This window comes from Haemaphysalis longicornis, unplaced genomic scaffold (genome assembly GCF_048455015.1).
Source record: "Haemaphysalis longicornis isolate Haplotype H1 unplaced genomic scaffold, Haemaphysalis longicornis Haplotype H1 scaffold_2, whole genome shotgun sequence".
NCBI lineage: Eukaryota > Metazoa > Arthropoda > Arachnida > Ixodida > Ixodidae > Haemaphysalis > Haemaphysalis longicornis.
The window spans coordinates 5021243-5045250 of NW_027526295.1; the positions used below are offsets into that span (position 1 = coordinate 5021243).

A 24008-nucleotide genomic window follows, 5' to 3' on the forward strand; every position below is an offset into this window, starting at 1 on the left:
GTCAGAGCTGTCACTGCCACCGCTGTCTGCAACACGTATCCGCACAACGGTCGCCTCTTAGGTGAGGCACTCGGACGTTTTTAAAACATCGTCCCCGACGTCTGATCCGCGAAAAAACAGACGTAGTTGAAGAGGCGCCTAGTCAAATTCAAAGCAGCAGGACGGGGACGGGGCCAAAGCGGCGGCATCGGGAGGGGGGTTTGGAAGGATCCCCTCCCCCTCTCGCTTCCTCGTAAGCGGCACAGTTGACTCGTTTTCTGAGAGGTGGACGGGATGCGAGGCGCATCGCGGCGCATGGCGTCGTCGTGGTTGGCGTAGAGAGCCGGCAGCAGCTCGCATTTTCGGTGCTTGCTGTAACCCGATTCAATTGTTATATCCAATATCGCGGCCCTGGAGCATTGCAATAAGCGGTTTATTTTCCCATGAAAAGCATACAAAAGCGGACGGTGCCATAGCTGTTCATCGTTATACCCGATATATTGCTATAAACAGTATCATTATAAGTGGACTCGACTGTACTCAAATGGAGGTTGGGCTTCACCCCGCATGATAACATTTATTGATATATCAGACAAATTGCCTTTTATGTGCTTTCTCTTCTAGGATGGGTTTTTGAAAGGCTCTAAATTTTTTTTACTATTGGTGGTTTGTTATACACATTTTTTTTTTCTTTCCAGTACCCTGTTCCTCAAGATCCTGAAAGGAACAGACAAAACACCAGCTTGCCTGGAAAGGCATGCAACGCCATATGTGAGGTGCGCAACCGGGGTGGTGTACATGGTCCCGCTCATATGCGGGAGGGTTGGCATCAGTCGGGCCGCTGTCTTTAAAGGGGCACTGACACAAAAATTTTGCATCTTGTTTTTTTTTTTTTTGTTGCGATAAGTAGCTAGTGACCTACTTATAACCTGTAGAAACCTCATTTGCTTCAGCGTGCAACGGTTGTTTAATTAGAGGCATTTTCAATGTGGCCACTCGCAGTTTCGGTTTCAGCGAGTGCCGCGAAACGATGGATTTTGTGGATTTTGTGTGAACAAAGATGACCACGTGACCGTCGGAAGGATATCACAGAGGAGAGCCGCCATAGCACTGTCGAATCCGCATCGACGGCAGTTTCTGCGAATGCCCCCACGTACTGATCTCGTGAGGCGCTTAATTAAAAAGCGACCATGGATGTGACGCAGGCGCTGCAAATGCTACCGCGGCTAAAGAACGACGCGCGACGCTCGAGACGGTGGGTGGCAAGACGCGCGCTGGGAGCAGCCGGCCGGTCTGCCTACAGGTCCGCCTACAGATGTGTTCGGCTTAGCACTGCGGCGGATATTCGAGTGCCGCTCTCGTAAGCGGTGCAGATGACAATTTTTAATGCAACCCGCCATCGCATCATTAACTCCTTTCTCATGTAAGCCACCATGGTCGGAACTTGGGGACAATTTCGTGCAGCGGTAACAAGCCACCACTCGAGCTACCTGCGCCGGCCTGGGCCACTTCGCGGCCGTGGCCGCCGCCTGCACAGCGACCGTGCGGCTAGCTCAGTGGGCTTTTCGTGCCTCCAGCGCGTTTTCGCATCCAATGGTAATAAATAGTAATAGAAACAGAGTGCCTGGAATCGCTGTAGAACTTTGGTCGCGGCCAGCTGCCCGATTAGCTGACGAAATCACGGCGCCTCCGCCGCCAACGATCGGGTCGTTGTTCTCGAGAGCAGAAGCTCCGCCCTCTGGCCCTCCGATTGGAGCGACGAGCCGGGCAAGCCAGCGAAAAACGCCGGCAGTGCGGAAGCGGCAAACACAAACTCGTGACGTGTTTAGATGTTGTTTATTTACACCATATCCTCGGGATGTCGATTGCACGTGGTCCTCTGCTGGCTGCTCGGTTGCGTTTCGCACACTTTAAAATTGATTTTAAATATGTTCTAGGCTGTGTTCGCCGCTGATATTTTGCAGGTCATGTGTATGTGTTCTCACCAATCTACCTCCGAAGTTATCTCGCCTTCAAAATTTTGTGTCAGTGCCCCTTTAACTCTTTCGTTACCGCGGGAAATTGACCAATTTTGAAGGGTCTAACAAAACATTTTTTTGTGCTATACATATTGGTTAGGCACACATTGCAGTGACATACAATGCAGATTATTCCACGCGCTTTCCAACGACACCAGTTTTATTAATGTTTTCCTAAATAATGATTCCGAAAAAAATTATCGAATTCGAAATTTTTGTCCGCGCGTTGAAGAAAAAAGAAAAAAGTAAGTTGTGTATAATAAACCACGTGTAGTAGAAAAAATTTAGAATATACATTTTGTAGGCAGACATTTCAAAAACCCGTCCTAGAAAAAAAATTGAGTTGCGCAGTACAATTTGTCAGATATAAAAGAAAATGTTAGCCCACGTGGTGCCCAAGCCATGTGGTGAAGCCCAACCTCTATTTCAAGTTTTGCTATTTTGGATAGTTCTCTAGAAGAAATCTGGTGGTTTGACATTATTAAAGGCCCAAATTAGCCTCCACGTGATGTAAAAACACCTTGTCAATGATTATGACCGGCACAATATTGAAGGCAAGCAAGCGATGTGAAAAAATCCGCTTGGAGTTGAGAACCAAACTCTTTGGTGGATGCTTGTTGACGTTCTGATGATCCCTCATCAGTCAGAACTTTCACTTGCGTTTTATTATCATGTTCGGACTCACTATGGTAGCCCTGCTTGCAGGAATAAGGTACGATGTTCTAGAATCATGCCCAGCAAGCTTTCACCAAGCCGCCGTCGGGCTGTGAAGCGAGTTCAGCACTACGAGCCTACTACATTGCAGCGCCACCTAACAATTTCGAAAAGAAACAAATACAAGGCTGTTGGAGACTTTGTCAGAATAAACAGTACTACTAAGAAGCGACACTAGACTTCCGGAAATACCCCCGTATGAAACCGAAACTGGCCGGTGAACAGCTGGCGGTGTTCAAGGCCAATTGGAAGCGTTCTCCTCGTCTGAACTGATACCCGACGACTTGGTGTTATCGTTTGACTTTCAGCGGAAGCTCTTATCGCAGAAGCAAGGCGTAGATAGAGTGGAAGCGAGAGCGGCATGCTTGTTTTGAGGAGCAGTAGCGGGCAACGGAGGCGCCATGGCAAACGAGCTTGTAGTTGGGTAACTGCGTAGTAGCGCCAAATATGAATTTCGCAATGCGAAAACGAAACCGAAACTGCTGGAAACTGGCTGAAAATGCCAGGCACACTTGCTAGACATGCGGGGGACCATCAGAAATAAGCTTTGGGAGAATAAAGCTGCCCTTTGTCCGAACCAAAGATCATTAGTGAATAGCTGGGGCCATTTTCAAGTAATTATCACCTCTCAACGCTGTCGGATTACAAAGCTGACCCCATTATTTGGTATTTGACTTGCCAGGAGCCTTTTGACAAAAAAAAATATTATGGTAATGCAGCTTAACCACGACCTGCATCCTTTTTTCTCAAGTGCAGCAGCCACGCCCCCTTCGTCAAAAACACGCGCACCTCAGCCCGCAAAAAACGCCGCCAAAAATCTCAATGTCGCCGGAGCGGGAAAATTTAAACTGATTCTAAAAGGGCAATGCCTAGACTAATCACTGGCTGCATTAGGTGTACGAGAAACGACTACAACATGTCGAAATAGGCAATATAAATCATCGATCACCGGTGATCGATTTGAATAGGCGTGGTAACGAAAGAGTTAAGGGAACCCCAGTTGTTTATGCGGAACAAAACAGGCTCCCACATTCAGCACAACTGAGTAGCGTGTGAAAGCAAGCCATGCAAGCCGTTTCTGAATCAGACTAAACCACTTAGCAAAAGCCAGAGAACAGGTGGCAAGGGACATAATTTAGGCCTTCTACATTCGAAAGCATGTTGAACAGTGTATCGGTGAACCATCTATATCTATCTATATCTTTGCATGGAAACGTGTACAAATTTTTAAACCAGTCTTTTATGCGATTAAGAAGGTGACATTTCTGCAAAGTGCTGGTGTGGGTAGGCACGTAAAATTTTTCAATGAACTAGTTGCGGTTATGCAATCGTCCTGTCTCTTCTTTTTTTGCTGTCCTGTCCGTGTGCACAGTCCTATGTATAAGTAATTTTTTTTTTTGATTTTCTTGAAGATCTGGACAGATTTTAAATTTAATCTTTTTTTTTTGCAACCATTATTTATGAAAACATTAAAACTGCTGTTGCTGCCAAGGGCGTTAAATTGTTTGTATTTTTTGTCACTGCAGTATGTGACTAATCGATATGTTTAGCACAAAAAAAAAAATGTTTTCTTAGAACTCTGAAATTCAATCAACTTTTCTTGGCAACGAAAGAGTTGAGGAATAACGAGGTCCCTGCAGAGTACTGGGGCTCTGCCTTCTCACTCATTGTGTGGCGATTCTGATGCAGTATACACACGCTCGAAGCGTCAGCTAGTACGTGCCAGGCATAGCAAAATGTGTGCCTAGCCTTGTCTTCGTCTCCTTCGTTTGCTTTCTCGATCGCCTATCTTTGGGAACCCGTATAATGGGAACCCCGCGTGATGCAAAGAAATGAGCAACCGTAAGCTCTTCAGCATTCATCTTTCTGGCTGCGTGTGCTTTGTCGCGACGCTGCTGTTGAGTACAGCCTCCTTGTCCAGTTGTCTGTGGTAGGCGGATTTTTCCCAGCACTCCTTTTTCTGTGTCTGCATTTATGCAGTGGAAATAAGGCCTCATTATTTATTACCCGACATAGCAGCCTCTGCTGGAGAGGCTGTGGCAATATTTTGCCCGTGCCTTGAAATGGAGCGACACTGGGCCTCTCGGAAGAAGGCCCCAGGGCCCACCTGGTGTATCTGGTCGCGGGCCACGGCTGTGGTGAGGGCGGCGCTGCTGAGGCTCTGCAGGGACGTCTGCAGCCGGGACAGCAGGGACACCAGGGACAGGGACTGCTGGCTGTCGCCCCCCCTCGAGGTCGAGGGCCTGTGCAACAACAACGGCTGCTCTGTTGCACCCCGAGCTTCCTCCCCACAGAACAGTCGCAAATGGCCAACAAATGGGTGCTGGTGCCAGCTCAAGTGACACCACAACGTTTGGCATCCTTGAATCGGCCGAGCCTTAACTTCCACTTTCTGGTCGCTTCTTTTATCACCGCTCGCTCACAAATGCACAGACGGCCGAAAAAGAAAGACAGTGCTACAAAGCAGCCGATGGATTCTAACACGCAATTTTCTAGCCCGCCGCGTTCACTGAAGCGTTTCTCTCAATTGGGCGTTGCCATGACAATAAAAACCTGGCCGCTGGTTGGCTGGGCTGATGCGCATTCAGGTGCCCCACAGTGCACTTTGCTGTTGCTTTCCTTGGGTAAGGTTCCCCTTTAACTGTTACAGTACCCGCCAGAGAGTGAGTCGGTTGTGCACTCTCAAAGGTTCACGTGCAAGAAAATGGCGTGCCGCAAGGTAATGTGTTGAGCTGCGCTCTCTTCATAGTAAAGATGACCGCCCTTGGAAAGGCACTGCCACCTACAATCTCTTATTCCATGTATGCCGACGACGTCCAGATATCCTTTAAATCATGTCATATGTCCATATGCGATCGTCAAGTCCAGCTTGGTGTCAACAAACTTTCCAGCTGGGCTGACAAGAATGGTTTCAAACCGAATCCTGGAAAAAGCTCTTGTGTTGTCCAGACCCAGACATAACTCTTAACAGCGTGTCGATATCTGTGAGCAAGGAGCATAAGTTTTTAGGTATTTTATTCGATGAAAAGCTTACATTCATACCGCATATCAAACAGCTCAAATGCAAATGCTTAAAAACAATGAACATTCTTAAGGTCCTCTCACAGCAATCTTATGGGGCCGACAAACAACTCCTGCTGCACCTTTGCACTGCCTTGGTAGGGTCTCGGCTTGACTACGGCAGTGTCGTGTATGGGTCGGCAACAAAAACAGCACGGAAAATGCTCGACCCAGTGCTGCATCTTGGTTTTCGCCTCTCATGCGGCGCTTTCCGCACTAGCCCTGTCGAGAGTCTGTATATCGAGTGCGACAAATGGTGCCTAGGGCATCAGCGGGAGTTGTTCACTTGCTGTATGCATCTAAGATCGCGTCTCTCACCAACCAACCTGTTAATCCTATCGTGAACGATACATCAAACTCGCAACTCTTTTTAAACAGGCCATCTATTTCCTTACCTCTCTCTCTGAGAGGGGGGGAGGAGGCTTCTGCACTCAATGTCCCCCTTTCAGACATGCACAAGACTCCCATCCATAATTTCATTCCACCATGGCATCTTCGTCCTATACCATGCGATCTGTCATTCACGCAACTAGAAAAAAGATAGGGTACCCAGGAGTGCAATTCTGCATCACTTCCTGTTCCTGCAGGACAAGTACGGGTGCGCAGAATTCTTCAGCGACGCGTCGAAAACTGCTTCTACTGTCTCTTGTGCAGCACACGGACCAAATTTTAGTGTTACTAAAACAATGAATTTTCATAGCAGTATTTACGCAGCAGAAGCGTATGGCATCTTATTCATTTCAAATCACGTCATCAAACATAAAATTCCCAAGTCCATCGTTTACACAGATTCTCTAAGCGTTATGGAGGCACTGTCATCAGGAAGGTCGTCTAAAAACTATGTAATCAATGTTCTTTTAAAGGTTATAATGACTGCACATGCCTCAAATCTTCAAATAACTATATGCTGTTTACCAGGGCACTGTGGGATCCCTGACAATGAGGCCGCCGATCAAATGGCTGGTGCTGCTGCTCTCATGACCACAGTTGACATAAAAACAGTACCGCACACTGACCTAAAGACGCACATCAAACGACAGCTTCGTAACACGTGGCAACTAGGTACACTGGAGTCAGCAAACAGACAACAAACTACACGTAATAAAACCACAACTGGGACGCTACACAACTGACTCACACAACAGATACACTGAAGTCGCCCTAGCTAGGCTGCGGATAGGCCACACACATGCGACGCACTCCCACCTGCTCACTGGACCTTCGCGACCCATGTGCAGCAGGTGTGGAAGGGACCTATCCGTAGTCCACATACTAGTCACATGCAAGGCACTTGACACAACACGACACAAACACTTGCCTGAACTATACAGACGGCACATTCCACTGCACCCATGATACTTTTTAGCCGACGAACCAATGTTTTCTAGTCAACGTGTTTTTAAGTTTTTAGCTGAGGTAAAGTTTCTGCAACTCTTGTCATATCACGTGTAATCATCCTGGCCCTATACACCAGCCATCTCCATTGTATTTTGTTTTGCGCAACTTTTACTTCTACAGTGGAATCTCGATGATACGAATTTCGGGATGATACGAATTTCTGATATGTCCCGGCGAAATTGCATTGTTTGCGATGGGAAAAATTTCGGCTCTTACACACGAACCTGCGCGGCCTGGTGGATGATACGAACGAGCCGGCGAGGCGCCCGACTGCCGAGCGAGCAAGCAACGGCGACGTACGGGCTCTCTCTCCCCTTTTTGTCGCTCGTTCTACAGGAATGGCCAGGGTTTTGTTTTCTGCTCGTGAAAACGCGCCGCGCACTCCACAGGCGCGCTGCTCCGTGCTTGGTCCTGCTCCGTGGCATGTACGCCAGACACTTGCGTTGCTACGAGCTCAGCTTGTGGAATGCGGAGGCGGCATTCCACCAGGGTGAGCGGCGTTGCACGTAGGCGGAGGATGGGTAAACACAGCAGCTTCCGCTGCTACACGCTGCCCTATCGAGGCGCCAACTATCGGCGCTCATTAGCGTCCTGATGCACTACTTCACTTCACCTCTCCTAGATGGCAGCACCATCTGAGTGGACAAGTTGCAGGGAAGGACATCAGCCGCATTTGTACAGCTACCCGGGCATGACTTCATGGCTCAGTCGGTAGAGCCTTTCTCACCTCACGTTGCAGCCAGTGATCGGTGGGCTCGAAACCTGGCGCCACCGTGCCAATCGAACTTTTTCTGGTAATGTCATTTCTGTGACGGATATGACGTCGGTGAGGTTCGTGTACTCCGGCGGAAAACACTTTCGTGTTAAAAGAAGAAATGAGAGAAAGAATTATAGCTTATTAGAGTTTGGGTTCGGGCTAGCTGGTAGCGGTAATCCATGACTTCATGTAGCGCCAACAAAACGACAAAAACAAAGGGGGCGACGGGCAAATGCGCGTCGCCCCCTGATTGTCCTTGTCATTTTGTTGCCGCTCCACGAAGTCATGGAGAGAAAGAGAACTGGCTGTAGGTAAAGACGTTCTTCTCATGGAGTAAGGACGTGCGAGAGCCTTAGTAACCAGCTCATGAAAGAGGCTACAAACTCCACCGAGTGCACTGTTGCAAACTTCAATGATGGCCCCCAAGGCTTGCCTGGAAGTCAGTTTCCTATGCGCATGCCTCACGGGAACAATGAAATTCCCCCTTGAAAAGTGCTCCTGCTCACCCAGCGGTGGTGGCGGAGCTGAGTTGGTGGTGCTGCTGGATGCGGCGCTCCAGGCGGGAGCAGATGGAGCGCAGCCGGTAGAAGGTGGCCCAGAAGTGCCGGCCGCTGCCCACGCGCGGGGCGGGCCCCTCCTCGTCCTCGGCCGACGAGCCCTCCTCCGCCCAGCCGCCGCCGCCGCCTCGCTGCTGCTGCTGCAAGGACAAATAACGCCCTCTGGAAATGCTCTTTCAATTGTTTGCTGTGAAAGGTGGAACCTGGAAACGACATTGCTTAGGCGTTGGATGCGGGGCCACCCATGGACTGCCCCTTTCAAAATGGATTCCCCGCCTGCAGATCCCCGGAGGGTCCCAGCTTGCACTGTCCATGCCTTTGGCTCAGCCAAGTGGAACTCCACGCACACGCAAGGCCTTGGCCGTAGGCGGCAGGCCAGCCCCCCTTGCAGTTTAGTTTTGGAAAGCAGGCGCTTATGTTTTGGCACTTGGGCTCAATTCTGACCGCCTGCACGCATGGCCTGCCTGCACCCAGGGGAGACTGACCTGCTGCTGCAGGTTGTGCAGGCGCTGGGAGAAGCGGGTGACGTCGCGTGCATACTCCCGCGCCTGCTGCAGGGCCTCGTCCACACCAGGGCTGGCCACCGGCTGCGGCTGCTGCCGGCTTTCCACAGACACCTGCAGCCAGTAACCCCAGCTTTGCAATGAGGATGATTCTGGGTTTTCAAAGAGCGCCACGACAATGGTGGGATGCCATGGGGTGATATTAAAATGGGATCTGTAAACTATGCAAGTTGGTGTATAGGGCCATAATAAAAAAGTAAGAAATGTTGGCATGCAAGGTGTTTTTTTTTTAAACTCCACGATACCACCACTGTTTTGTGACGGAACATGAGGCCAAGTGAGGTCATGGGGAGTATGATATGTACCTTAAGAAGTCAACATCGGCAAGGTAATTAAAGACACATCTGTAAGAAAACATGGGACTATCTGATAAAAATAATGAAGGGTGCAAGGGTATGCAATGAGTGTATATTTCATGAAAGTGATGTTTTCTCTCTATGTTGCACATCTCGCATTCAATAAGCATATGAAGAACTGAGAGCTGCCCCCTCCACCGATGACAGTGCGACTTGTTTGAGTCTGTTAAAAGGTACGAGTGTGTGATGTGTGTGTGGCCAATTCTTAATCTGCAAAATGCTACCTCTACAAATCTGTCATGTCTTCCAGCAGGTGGCTTTTCTATTTTGGGGTTAACGATATGTAGTTTAGTCTCTACTTCTCTGTCCCATTGTTTCTGCCAGTGGTCCCGCAGCTTCCTTTTTACAAAAGGTTTCAGATCTTGATATGGGACCTCATTTATGTCTATGCTGCTTCGAAGGGCGGAAGCTGCGGCACTACGGTCAGCAGCTTCATTTCCAGCAATGCCGCAGCAGCCTACAGTCGGCCTACCCAGCAGACTGTGACAACGAGTTTCAAGCCATAAGCCAAGTAGAGAGTTCTTAAAACACAATTAAAAGTAGGTTTTCTACTGACCTTCACAGATAAAAGCTTTGAGACGACACTCGGAGAGTCTGTGTACATAACCGAGTTCTTAATTTTGTTTTGAAGAATGTGGTTCAAAGCCAGTAGAATACCGTGCACCTCCGCAGTAAATATACTTGTGTTCCTGTTCATTGTTTTGGACATATTAAGTAGGGGGCCATTTGCAGCAACTGCGTAGAATTCAGCTGCCTTGTGTATTTGTCGCAGAGGAACAGAAAATGCCGAGTGATGACGAAGCATGGTACATTTTTCTTTTGTATTTCTCTAAAGGACATGTCACAGTGGATTGGGAAAGTGTCCCACGGAGCAACCAAATCATAAATTGAGGTACAGTAGACATCAGTAAGAGGAACTTGGAACTCGCTGACGAGGTGTGATGCGGCCAGCGGAAAAGGTGGAGCTATGGATGGTCGGTTTTCAGAGATGATCAGTTGCGTTATTTTTCATTACGGTATTCAGAGGGTGTTCCTTCCGAGAAGCGATCTTTGCGGCATACATCAGAGCAGCGTAGGCGTGCTGGTACCCTAGAGACCACTGATTTGATTCGACATGAAGGGATGAAATAGGACTTGTTCGATATGCACCTGTTCGAACGAAGCCCCAAGTTGTAAACTGGGTCCAACATTTTGAGTGCTGTTTTGATTGCAGACTGGTATACAATGCAGGCGTAGTCTATTCTTGACCAAACAACACTATTAAGAAGTGCCAGCAGATATTTTGTATCCGTTCCCCAGGGCGGATGAGATAGTACCTTTAGAATGTTCATCGTTTTCAGGCATTTTACTTTTAGTGTGGTTACGTGCAGTAGGTATAGAACAATTTTCTGCAACGACCTGGGAATGGCTACGCGGTTGTTTTAGAGAAGACAGGTCATTTCCAATGAGAGCTCATACCTACTGATGACTGTAACATTACCATATTTACTCCCGTAATGAACCCACTTTTTTTTTAGAAAATTCGGCATGAATTCGGGGGGAGGGTTCAATATGCAGAAAAAATTGGAACATTTTTAAAAGTTGAAATTTCATACAATAAAGTTGCTAAGAAAAGCGCTGTCAGAGGCTTACCATTTTCGTAAAAACACGTAGGTACCGTATTTTCCGGTCTATAGGTCGCACCTTTGTATAAGTCACACCCCCCTCAAAATGACAGTTCTTCCGAAAAAAAAAAAAAAACGTATACAAGTCCCACCGGTGTATAAGACGCACCGGTGCACAAGACGCACTTGTTAATTAGGTAAACTCATAACGAAGCAGATCGTTAGAAAGTGCGGCGAAAGTACATGGTTGTGGCGGCCGCCGCCTATGAATGCATCCCCCGGTAAGGAGGGCTAGACACGTGCATATAGCGTCCAAAGTCTAGACAGAGTTGTGAAAAGGACGCCTTAGCAGCGGCCTCCTTGAATGCCTCTGGCATGATGGTCATTTGCATGTTCAGTGCTGAGTTCTATGTCTTGCGCTTGCCAGACATGGCTTGGTGGGTTTGCCATAACTTGCGAGCGCTGTGTGCTTGCCGGAGGTTTCGCAGTATTTCAACCACCTCGAGCGGGTGAGCTGCTTGGCGAATTAGCAGGCCTGAGCGGTTTTGTTGCGCCCTCGGAGGAGATCCCTGTATTGCCGGCCATGGGCCAGGTAGGCCTTGTGAAGGCTCTCCCGTGTGGTCCACACGTTCGGCAAGTGCTTAACCGTGGTAGGAGCTGATTTGTCTACCATCAGATGTCGAGTAGCCTCCTGTGCTGATCTAAGGAGCTGTCGGGTTACCGGGACCCTCTTGTCGTTCTGCTTTCCGGAAGACATCCCAGTTTATCGCTTTGGACTGGCGAGGGTGTGATAATCAGCAGTTACGTAACCAACATTTGCATATGCTCATCACAAACTAAAAAACTCCCACCTCCCCTCGCAGGAACCCCTGTGTAGATGCGACGCATAGGGGGTTCACGTTGCAGCGTTGGACAGCGGAGGAGGAACGGCGCTGGAACACAATCAAACACAATCCACTTTAATCCAATCCAAATCCAATCCAAGCCAATCCAATGCCCCTCGCGAGAGAGTGTTTGCTATCGGAGAGGAGAGGGGGTGAGCGGTGGAGAGCGCAGCTCACGCGGCGAGGAGAATGGGGGAGGGGTGGACGCCGCAACAACGCCGGATGGATGCAGGGACGAGGCGAGTGAATGAGATGCGTTCGCATCTAATAAACGGGCTGCTGCGATCACTACCCAGTTGTCCCGGCTTCTGAACCAATGAGCCTGGCCCGAGTTGCCGCCGACGCCAGGGAAGCCAGCCATACCTTGGGCCTCTTCAAGAATTATCTCCTGGCATCAGGGAGCCACACCCACCCACCTGCGAGCCGTAAAGCTTTAATGCAGCGCTGTTTGGGCATGGAAGGCCTGTACTACTTATTGCCGGCGAAGAAACCGTCGACGCCACCTTTTAGGTTTTCATCACCTCCACCCCTCAATGGCCGGCGGTCCCCCTTTTGCCACCACCAATTTCTCCACCCCCGCCACACTGTGGCGAGTCTTTGCTGCATTGAAGTTTTCCTATTTAGCTCCACAGGTGGAGAACGACCGAGCCGGCCAATTATGCTCCTCCTCTTGAGTGTCGGGGAGAATAATAAACAAGAAGACAGCGCGCTTCCTGTCACAGCTGAAGCCGTCCACATCTGCACATGAGCAAGTGCAGCAATCCCACTGGGGGGGGGGCCTCGCTGTGCCCACCCTTCCTTGCACTTCAGAACGCTCCCATCGTGGCTTCTTTGCACTAATCGGGACTTCCAAAGTCGTCACTGGCATGCAGAAGCAGTATCAAGTGGCTCTCTTCGTAAGCAGCTGCCCAGGAGCTCATTCTTCTAGATTGCGCCGAGGGTGCTCAGTCAAAGCCACAAGGACAAATACCAGTCGAGTCTAAAACTCTTCTCGCCTTGCGTTTACCTCCCGTAGGCCTTCCTGATCTTGAGAGGCTTTTGCGGGAAGCCGTGGACACCCCGAAATTTCGGCACAGGAGGACACGAGGCAAAGCCCACTGCAGGCAGCTGATGAAGCCCCCGTCCAAATGCTTACCTTCCTGAACAGCAAATTTACTCGGAGTAGCACTGCACGAGGCCGATGTTAGTGGAACGCTGTCCTACGTCATGGAAGACATCTGTGGACAACGCAGCTGATCACGCGGACGACAAGGAGCCTCGAGGACAGAGATGCTGCTGCACCTGCTTCGCAACAAGGCAGGATGTAGCGGTGGTGATCAACACTTGAGGCGATGCACTGATCAGCTTGACAACGCTTTTCTGGGACCAGGTGCGAACGCAAAACAGGTGAATATCACGCAGTTATTCCTTCCGAAATGCAAACTTTTTTGCCTTTATCACAAAAGTTCCCCTGTGCCATGGAGCTTGTTGCCAGCACTAGCCCTAATTTCTGTGACCTGGCCACAAATTTTCAGCATTTCACTTTACTCGAAACTCTGCCTATCTCACAATTTTCACCGGATTGTACGACTCGAGTTGATTGAGTGATTGTAGGGTTTAACGCGCCGACGCAATGCAGGCGATGAGGCGCACCGTAGTGGAGAGCTCCGGATTAATTTTTACCACTTGGGGATCTTTAACGTGCGCCAAAATCTCGCACTTCAAGTTAACGAGGGATTACTGCATATTGCATTATCCTGTGAATTGAATTATTTCTGAACATGGAATGCACACAGTGACCCTATATAGCAAAAACTGTGCTTACATCAAACAGGAATGGCAGCGAATCATGATACAGTTAAACCTCGATGTAACGAACTTCAATGTAACGAAACCCTCGATGTAACGAACCACGGAATTTTTTGTAACTTCAAGCGTATGCACACCATGTATTTTCACCCTCTGTGTAACGAAGTCCCGTTTGCCGGAATTTCAATGTAACGAAGTTTCATGGAAAACGAGGCACGATATTTAAAGGGACACTGAAGTGATTTGTAAACATTGCGGGATTACTAGCGCAAACTGTAGTTCGGAGTCCGTAGGCCTTGTTTCGACCACTCTGGCCTCGTTTACGCGAATTTATTTAGTAGAAAAATCAATTCGAAAATGCTGTCCTCCTCTCTTTACGCTCGCCCATTTTCTGTGGCGTTTTCGTGTGACGTCAGCAGGAGATGAGCTGGAAAATGGCTGCGCTACTGCACGGTTCGCCGAGCCGACCTACCGATCGAGTCAGTCGGCCCAGCGTTTCGTCCGCCGGCCGCCGACGGGTCGTCGCTATTCGCTCGCTCAATTTAAACTAAGCCACAACACCTTTGTGAATAAAAGAATGTGCCTTTCTTTACTTTGTTAGTTTGTACACTGTGTCAAACTCAGTGTCCGGGTCGCTCCACACAAGCGCTGCACAAGTGCACATGCGACGCGTCGCTGACTTTACGCTAGTAGGAAAATCTAAGGCCAATTGCAGGCGGGAGAAGAGTCAGCGAAGTCAATATAGGTACTATGAAAATAAAATCAACTGAAACTTTTACCGTACAGCGCAAAACTAGGGAGCAGGAAGCATTTTTTGCGCTGGGTAAACAAGCACAGCGGTCAGCAGCACGACCGCACATCTGCGAACGCTTTTCCGTCAAAAAAATGCAATTGCTAGACGTGAGATATTGTGGAAGTTTGGGGGACGCTTACTGCAGGAGCGCTATACAACAAATAGTCACATAAAGTACTTGAAATGCTTAAAATAAACAAAAGTGTAAACTGATTATACATTATAGACCTTATATATCCAGCCCGGTCAGTGCCCGTTCATGGCCTAGTGGTTTGAGGCGCTGGATTACCGTTTTGAAAGTCGCACGTTCGAATCCCCGAGAGTACATGTTTTTTTTTTTTTTTTTTTTTTTCGTATGCGGCCGATGTTTTCTGGACTGAGTTCACCCTTTTTGGGCCGTAACGTTCACTGCTCCACGAGCGAGATCGCAGAACGCGCGCATACTGGCAATGACGCGCTAGCGAGTTCTCGTTGGCGTGCTGTTGCCACAAGCACCGACTGCTTGCGGGCAGTGGGCCCAGGCCTCAATCAGCACACCCTTGGCCTGGTGCGAACTAGCTTTTTACGAACAGACATGAGTGAGGCAAGCTCTGAATATGCGGGAAAAGCGCATGGCATTTGAGAGTCTGCGGTGACGCGGAGGGCGTTCATCCACTGCGTAGGCCTCGTCTAGTGATTTCTACGATTCCAAGCCGCCCTGGGAGGTTTATCTTAGACATTTGACAGCCGACAACATGGCAGAAGCGCGGTACGGCGATTACTGAGATATCGAGAATGGCCATCCAACAACGCCATCGGATGTCAAGCATGTTGTTTTACAGAACCGAAACCGAAACCGAAACTTGTTTGATTGCTAACCTTGGGCATCGCCCAATCACGGTGCCCCCCCCTCCTGACGTCACAGCCATTAGTTGGTGCGGCCGCCGCAAACCGCGCATGGTAGTTTTTCTTCTTTCGCGCTTTGTAAAATAATTACCGATTTGTCAACCAGATAAACGATGAATAGTGTGTTAATTTGAGCCAGTCTACACAGTGCAAGTAAAAACGGGAGCTTGACAAATTCACTTCAGTGTCCCTTTAAGTTGTAGAAGTAGATTTTGGGAGACGCAAGCGCCGAAATGGGGTCCCAATAAAACGCGAACGGCGACACGGGTCGCCCAATGTCGCGGATGCAGCCAGCCACGGAGTCTTTGATTAAGTCCCTTGCCTACAAACTGGGTGGCGTACATACACGGCTGGCGCACTGTTTCTGTCGGAGCTTAATCGTCTACTGCTTAATCGGCATCAGCGTGAACCGCACGCAGCGTTTTCTCCCTGCAAAAACGCAAAACGCGCCCCGCAAGCCATAGGCGCGCTGACGCAGCCGCGGAGACCACCCGCGCGATGCGGGTAGCTCCAGCGACCGCTTCTAACCTCTCGCTGAAACGCAACTCGAGGGGCATATGAGAGGGGCGTGCGAGAAAAAAAGGGGATAGCGTGGGCGAAATTTTCATTGTAAAACGTGACACGCGCCACTTACGAAAGCGCCCATCAAATATCCTCCGCGGTGGTAAGCCTAATCGCCACTGGCGTTGCCGCCGCCGCCGCAAGCCGCCGCTTTGCACTTCGTTCGAGTTCGCTCATGCTTGTTGGGTTTCGTCGTCCCAGCAAGCATTTGTGAATCTTTATGAGCCTTGCACGCGCGTTTTTTTTTCACACCGGCGTCCGCGATTGCGTGCCGGCGGCGGGAAGTGACTCGCGCTGCGCGCAGAGGTGGGAGGAGCCTGACCAGTTTCGCCACGGTTTCGCCAATGGGGAGGCGCGCACCCTACGGCGGGAGCTTCGAAGCGCTCGGGAATGCTGGCTGGCTAGACGATAAGGCCGCCGCGAAGGATATTTGATGGGCGCTCTCGTAAGCGGCGTGTATGACGTTTTACAGTGAAAATTTCGCCCACGTTATCCGCTTTTTTTCTCGCATACCCCTCTCGTTTGCCCCTCGAGTTGCGTTTCAGCGAGCGGTTAGAATCGGTCGCTGGTGCTACCCGCATCGCGCGGGTGGTCTCCGCGGCTGCGTCAGCGCGCCTGTGGCTTGCGGGGCGCGTTTTTGCGGGAAGAAAACGCTCCATGCGGATCACGCTGATGCCCGCGTAGACGATTAAGCACCGATAGAAACAGAAACAGTGCGCCGGCCGTGTATGCGCGCCACGTTTTCTTTTTCAGGAAACGCTTCACGGGATGAACACTTCATTATAACCGCGAATTTCAATGTAGCGAAATTTCAATGTAACGAAGTAAATTACGAATTTTACCGACTTCGTTACATCGAGGTTTAACTGTATACCTAAAGTCAGCTGCCGCAGGAGCTCCACTTCAAGCTGGTCTTTCCCCACTGTGGAAAAGGTAAAAGTGGTTTCGCCCAGCTTCTTCTCATGGGCGGCAGAAGCCTTTTCCCCCTCTTCTCCATGCCACGAAAAAGAATGATTTTGGCCCACTCTGCGCTTTCTCAGACAGACAAGCTGTCCCCATGCTTTTCTCATTCACTGCCGTTTTGCGTCCTTTGCGCACTTCTGCAGTGTTGCTGCAATGGATGGCACAAAGCAGCAAGATTAGCCTTTCAGAGTGCAGTGGAAATGGAGTTGATCGCGGTGACAATTCAGGCGCCTGTAGTTGGGTCTGACTGTATGCCCATCCTACTGTCGGCCACACTACACGTCCTCATTTTGTGTTAATCCCACCTTACTAATTCGTGTTGCCAGTATTACGACTTATGCAGCCATACTTTCTGTCCCTCCTTACTAAACACCAATCACCACCCAATGGGGTCGCTCAAGGTGCACTTGCCCGTCTGACTACAGGTGGCTCCATTCTGCACAGCCCCAGCCAGCACTCGCTCGGCGGGCCTTTCCACAATTGCAGCACCCACCTCCTCGAGCCCCTCGAGGTGCTGGTACATGGCCATGAGGCGGGTGAGGATGCTGCGCCGCTGGCTCGAGCCGCCCACGTCCGCTGCGGGCACCCGCAGCGCCCCCACCTGGGGCCCCAGCAGGGGGTCCAGCACCCGCGGGGAGGCCGAGGGGCCCCCCTCCACGTTGGTGATGCCCGTCACCAGCGAGTCCCCCCGCGGGCCGCTGCAGAACTGCACAAAGCGCACCTGCGCAGGGGGCGCCACACACACCATCAGACACCCCGCCGCCAATCCACACGAACCATCGGCCAACTGAGTTGGCCACACTGCGCTGACATTCCCTGCGCCAGCATCGTGGGACAAAGCAGCCTGGCAGGCTAGGCCCAACCACTGCACTTGGCACTCTCCGTTCAAAAACGTGCACCGAAGCCTGGCAGGATCCTGCGGTGTTGTGGTGGGCTGGCACCAGGTGCCGCCGTTCAGGTATTCTAGGTAGACATCAAGAGGTGACACGTGTGTCCTTGAATGAATAGCACAGCCACACAGTCGTGACTATGCCATAGAGGACAGGCATCCTTGAACAAAGAGTTCCGTTTTTGTCTGGGCTACAATGAGTGGTGTAGCGCGTCCGTTTGGCCGCACCGTCCGGCCAACATAACGAATCCCACCGCCTGTAGTCTCTTCCCAGGATTGTGCTCTATTCATCTGACAAAGTTTCCTAATGAAAATACATAGTACAGCAAGCAGTTCCAGCCCGATATCTCCTTCCTCCTTTAAGGGATCCACGGTTGCCCTATCGTCAGCTGCAACTTTTCCTCTTTTCCTGCCTTTGCGAGTGCCTTTTCTACTTCCTCTCTAGCTACTAGTGGGAACTCACAAGCTAGACTTGTAGGCCCTCCATTATGGTTGTGATGAATGGCCACGCGAATGGTTGACCGCACAATCGAACCAGCAGGAACTGCAGCAATGACGACAAGGAAGAGGAGCCGCGTGGTGTCGTGATCGCGAGGGCTCAAACGACGACGGCTGTAAGGCAAGCGGCGGACCAGGGCGCGGTTGCGTGGGGAACGACCCCGGGGGACGCCTGGTCCACCAGTTGCTGACGCTCCGTTCCTGCTGTTGAGCGGCGAGAAACGCATCACGACGGAATGTGAGCGCAATCGCTCCCGGGCACTGCCCTCGGACCTTCCGAACTGCCAGAGTATATCGTGTAGAGTAGACTGTGTTGCGCTTTTCCCCATCGTGTCTTATGCTCCTGTCGTGTGCTTGTCCTGCATCTTCAACGTGTTAAACAGCGTTCGTCTCCGCCTGCGTGCTCCTCGGCCCATTGCTAACAAAAGTGGCGAGCCTGCCAGGATCACACCCTTGACATCTGCAGGAAGAAGTTGAGTGCTGTGAAAACACGTGATTGAAGATTCCATCATGGATGTGGAAAAGCTCGTGGTGATCGGGACGCAGCTGGGTCTCTCATGACTGAACTTCGCCAGTGGATCGACACCCAGCGGGCAGCTGAAAGAGAGGCACTCCGTGAAGCTGCAGAACAGGAAAAAGAGGGACGGCGAGAAGCTGCCGAGGTAGCCAACGAAGTTGCCAAGAGGGAAATGCCAATCCTGGAGCTGAAGATTCGTCTTCAAGCACCACCGCCGTTACTGCCGGAAACGAAATCAACCCAAATGTGCCCGTCGTGAATCCGCAGAAGCTCCTACCCCTGTTTGATGAAAGACACGACGACCTACACGCGTACTTGCAGCGCTTCGAGCACGTGGCGATTGGACAGGGGTGGCCGCAGGAAAAATGGACCAAGGACCATGCAGGGGGAGACGAACACTGCTTAACACGTTGAAGATGCATTTAACAAGATGCAGGACAAGCACACGACGGGAGCATAAGATACGATGGGAAAAAGCACAACACAGTCTACTCTACACAATATACTCTGGCAGTTCGGAAGGTCCGAGGGCAATGCCCGGGAGCGATTGCGCTCACATTCCGTCGTGATGCGTTTCTCGCCGCTCAACAGCCGGAACGGAGCGTCGGCAACTGGTGGACCAGGCATCCCCCGGGGTCGTTCCCCACGTAACTTCCACCGCTTGCCTTACAGCCATCGTCATTCAAGCCCTCGCGATCACAACACCGTGCGGCTCCTCTTGTCGTCGTTGCTGCAGTTCCTGCTGGTTCGATTGTGTGGTCAACCGCTCGCGTGGCCATTCATCCCAAGTATGTTGCTAGCGCATAGCCTGGTATAAAATAACCCTGCTACTAGTATTACCTTACCCATGCTGTGAATAATGTTACCTTGTTCATCTATCAGTGCATACATTACACCTTTGCTTCCTCTTCTCTTCCTCAATCCTTGCCAAGTTGTAGGCACAAATGCATCTGTTACTCAACAGCTCCACCAACTGAATTGTGCCCAGTGTCCTCGACAACTTTCCCCTCCTACGTTTTGCAGTGGCCCACCTTGTCAGTTACCTGCACCTTGCCCAGTCCATCTCTCTCCTTCCTACGTTCAGCTTCTTCAACAACTGACAACCCCACACAGATTACCGCGTGGGGTTGTCATTTAGTGTGCACATGTCTCCAGTTAAAAGCCCAAATTCGTTCTGCACTCGTGCACTCTGGCCGACTCAACGCCGGGCTACTCTCCCTCTGAACGTCCGGCCTTCTGCGATCCCCACTGCCCACTGTCCTGTACAGGACCCAGGTCGTCGTCGGTACACTGCCAGCACCCATGCCCCTTGTTTGCAGAAGCAGCACCTTTCACAGTATTCGCTGCCGATTCCAACACCTTGTGGGAATTCCGTGCAACCTCATCGCCCCACCTCTAACGTAACGCTGCAGAGTTCCTCCGCGCTCCCTCTTGAGCCCATTCCAGTGGCGGCCAGTTCAGACACAGCTGGGGACCGAGCTCTGCGTGGCCATGGAGGCTGGTCAATCAAAGACTGCAAAGGTGCCCCCAGCCTGATGCTCGTTCCCAACAGGGGAGATGTGGGAGAACTACAGACCCTCAGGGGTGAGCAAGCAAGGCCTTCATTTCCCACAACTGAGAGAAACGGCTGGGTTTAGAAAAAGATCACGGCATGTCCGCAATCGAGCAGTCTACAGGGTTTACACGGAAGTAAGAAAAGAAATAAACGAAAACTATTTTTTAATGCTCAATTTTTTGGTCTGTATTCGTTCATACGAATTTTGGGTGATACGAATATTCTTCGCAGTCCCGCAAGATTCGTATCATCGAGATTCTACTGTATATGAACTTGGGAAACCAAACTGATGCAATATTCATAGACTTTTTGCAAGCTTTTCATACAGTGTCTCATGGAAAACTCATCTGCAAATTAAAAGCCATTTTCAATAACAGCAAATTGTCACTGGATTTCACATTTTTTTAGCAACCGCTTGCAGTATGTAGACTTTAACGGCGCCAAATTATCAGTTTCAAGTGTGCCTTCCGGTGTTTTCTAGGGTTCTGGGCTTGGCCCTTTATTATTCATACTATACATAAATGATCTGCCTTGTAACATCAACTCAAAGACTCATCACCATAAAAACGCGCGATTGCATCTCGCACGAAACCATCACAACGAAGCAAGGGTGTCTTAACACATCATTTTCTGCATTTTGCGCATGGTGCGAGTCATGGCAGATGACTACTGATTTTAGCAAAACTGTCGTTTACCCACACGCATCCGACTTGACAGGGCCAGTCATTTGTCATCTCCCCTGAGGCGCACAGAAAACGTGGCTGCCCGAAAGGCACACCGAGCCCACCTTCTCACGCTGCGAGGCCGTCTTGCAGGTGGCCAGGGCGGCCCCCCGGCGCCAGTGCCAGAGCACCACCCGGTTGGCGGTGGCGATGGCCAGCAGGGGCTCGAGCGGGTGGAAGGCGAGCGAGGAGATGACGGTGCCCTCGCGCGAGCGCCACACCTCGCTGCCGCCGCGCAGGTCCCACACGCGCACCTGGCCCGCCAGGCAGCCCGAGGCCAGGATGTGGTTGCAGGTCGGGTGGAAGGCCAGGCACCACGGGGTGCGCGGGTGGCCCTCCAGGGTGTGCGCCAGCCGCCCCGAGGACACCTCGCACACGTGGATCCGGTGGTCCCCGTGCGTCGAGGCCACCCGGGTGCTGCACAAGTGCACGAATGACCCTGTCACCACACCTCACTGCCAGCGTCAGACTAACGGCCCCTTAGCCAACTCCAGAAAGCAATGCTATGTTCTAGTTGAACATCGGACTGTAACAGCCTGAATGCTGAACCCCCAAAAGGCGGGCCAAGAGCAGCGAGGACCACACCAAGAGAAAAAAACAGCACCGACACCAGACTGGAGAAAGCACTTGTCACGAGAGACTCGACATCCGAGAGCTTCCGAAGAGGCCCCCTGAAGGCCAGCCAGTGTGCGGCCAAAGCACCACATGTGGAGTGAAAGCCTCTCGCTCAGCGAGCGCCAAGGCTCAAGGGAAGACAAGTAGCACAAGCGTAGTGCTCCTGAAACAAGAACGAAAACGTCACAGCAGGTGTTGCCGCCCCTGGCTATGTCTAACACTGGACGTGGTTAAAATTGCTCGACAACCATCTTCACAATACGGTTTCACAAGTTCATAAAAACTTAACTTACAAGATTTTGTGGTGTGATGTTTGAAAATCAAGGAAAAAAAAACAAAGTACAGCCAATAGATCCCGCAATGACCCCAAACGCCAACAAGTTCATTCCGATTTCGGTGCAATATCCGGCCAGACAATTGTGCCACTCTTGTACAGTGCTGTGGGCATAGCCACATTTACCCGGCTGTTGCACATCACGTGGATTTCCGAACTGGTAGCTGGAAGTCTTCTACGACTGGCAAGCCTGGATCATTTTTTCTGCAGGCGTTCGCATCTCTCCCAAAGTGTTAGCACGCGCTAGAACTTGCAGCAGCCGGCTTCGCGAACTCGGGGGGGGGGGGTCTGTGCTCCCCACTTCAGGAGCGGATGCACGTGAAGTGGCGAGGAGAACAGCACACGCCACGAACGCCGAGAGTTCTCGAAGGTCGGAGGTCGCGCACTCCTCACGGGGCGCACGCTCGTGTGTGCTCAGTATTTTTTCTCTGTATTTTTTCGCTGGTAACGCTAGATGGTGCAAGCAAAAGCTTAACCAGCTCTGACGTTTCAAAACCCAGTCCTTTCAGGTGTACGCACACCCAACGTCTTCCCTAGCTGCTGCTCAAAGGCGCCACTTCCCCGTGCGAAGAGGCACGCCTGTGGGGGCAAGCTATGCATGGGTGCTTGGTTCACGATACCATTTTGCCGAGCGGTCCATAGCACAAAGGAACAGCTAGCTGGGGATGTGTGGTATTCGGTTGCTTCTAAACCACTCCACAGTGCCTCGCTCGATAGCAGTTCAGCACGACGCTGTTTGCGTCGCACAATTGCTGCAAGGTAAACGAGCGAAAGTTGTTGGAGTGGCAGTTTCTCAGCAATCGAGGCATCTTTCCACCCCACACATGGCTGTGAGAAGGCCAGACTGGCTTGGAAGCAACTTGGTGGTTGCCTTTAGTGCCCCTTCAACCTATGGCCGGTATTCAATGGTGTGGAATGCATGCAGGCAACCATGCGAGTGCGCCGCCATATCTGTGGCCAAGCGTCTGTTGCTAGGCGACGTTGTGCACACAACCCCCAGGTCAGGCACCCCTCTTCTCCTCCATGGAACCCTGTGAGTGCGCCGTCACTAGTTACGTCGGGCTCCGCGGGATGGCGGTACTTGTCCATGTCCGTGGCGCATCGGCCATGTCTGTGGCCGTTTCCAGTGTTGCCAAGAGAAGAAATTGACCGCTAAACTTTTCAACGAATACCATCTACAGGAGGGGAGATCAGGAAGAGGAAGACAAAAGACGAAAAATGTTGGAACACACATACATCATCTGAAAAATATCAGCGGCGAATACAGCCTAGAACGTATTTAAAGTCAAATTTTAAAGTGTGCAAAACGCAACCGAGCAGCCAGCAGAGGACCACGCGCAATCGACATCCCCCGGATATTTTGTAAATAAACAACATCCAAACACATCACGAGTTTGTGTATGCCACTTCCGCACTACCGGCGTTTTTCGCCGGCTCGCCGCTCCAATCAGAGGGTGAAGTTTCTGCTCTCGAGAACGAACGACCCAATCATTGGCGGTGAAGGCACTATGATTTTGTCGGCTCATCGGGCGGCTGGCCACGACCAAAGTTCTACAGCGATTCCAGGCACTCTATTTTTATTACTTTTTATTTACATTGGGCGCGAAAACACGCCGGAGACACAAAAAGCCCACTGAGCGAGCCGCACGGTCGCTGTGCAGGTGGCGGCCATAGCCGCGAAGTGGCGCAGGCCGGCACAGGTAGCTCGAGTGATAGCTTGTTACCGCTGTTGCATTAAAAATTGTCAGCTGCACCGCTTACGAGAGCGGCACTCGAATATCCGCCGCAGTGCTAAGCCGAACACATCTGTAGGCGGACCTGTAGGCAGACTGGCCGGCTGCTCCCAGCGCGCGTTTTGTCCCCCACTGTCTGGCACACGTCGTTCTCTAGCCATGGCAGCATTTGCACTCGCAGCGCCTGCGTCACATCCACAGTCGCTTTTTAATTAAGCGGCTCACGAGATCAGTACGTGGGGGCATTCGCAGAACCTGCCGGCGA

At 51.0% G+C, this 24008-nt stretch overlaps 1 protein-coding gene across 1 annotated transcript in view; it reads right to left on the minus strand.

Moving 5' to 3' along the window:
• LOC144166949 (activating molecule in BECN1-regulated autophagy protein 1-like) overlaps positions 1 to 22610 on the minus strand; it is a 78037-nt gene extending 55427 nt beyond the window's left edge. Inside the window, exons 1-6 of the mRNA XM_077696384.1 lie at positions 22532 to 22610; positions 21127 to 21512; positions 17374 to 17601; positions 8969 to 9100; positions 8433 to 8623; positions 4819 to 4954 (exon numbers count right to left, since the gene is read on the minus strand). Of these exons, the coding sequence (XP_077552510.1) occupies positions 4819 to 4954; positions 8433 to 8623; positions 8969 to 9100; positions 17374 to 17601; positions 21127 to 21512; positions 22532 to 22610 (1152 nt within the window). The remainder of the gene's footprint in view (positions 1 to 4818; positions 4955 to 8432; positions 8624 to 8968; positions 9101 to 17373; positions 17602 to 21126; positions 21513 to 22531) is intronic.
• Between the last annotated feature and the right edge of the window lie 1398 nt (positions 22611 to 24008).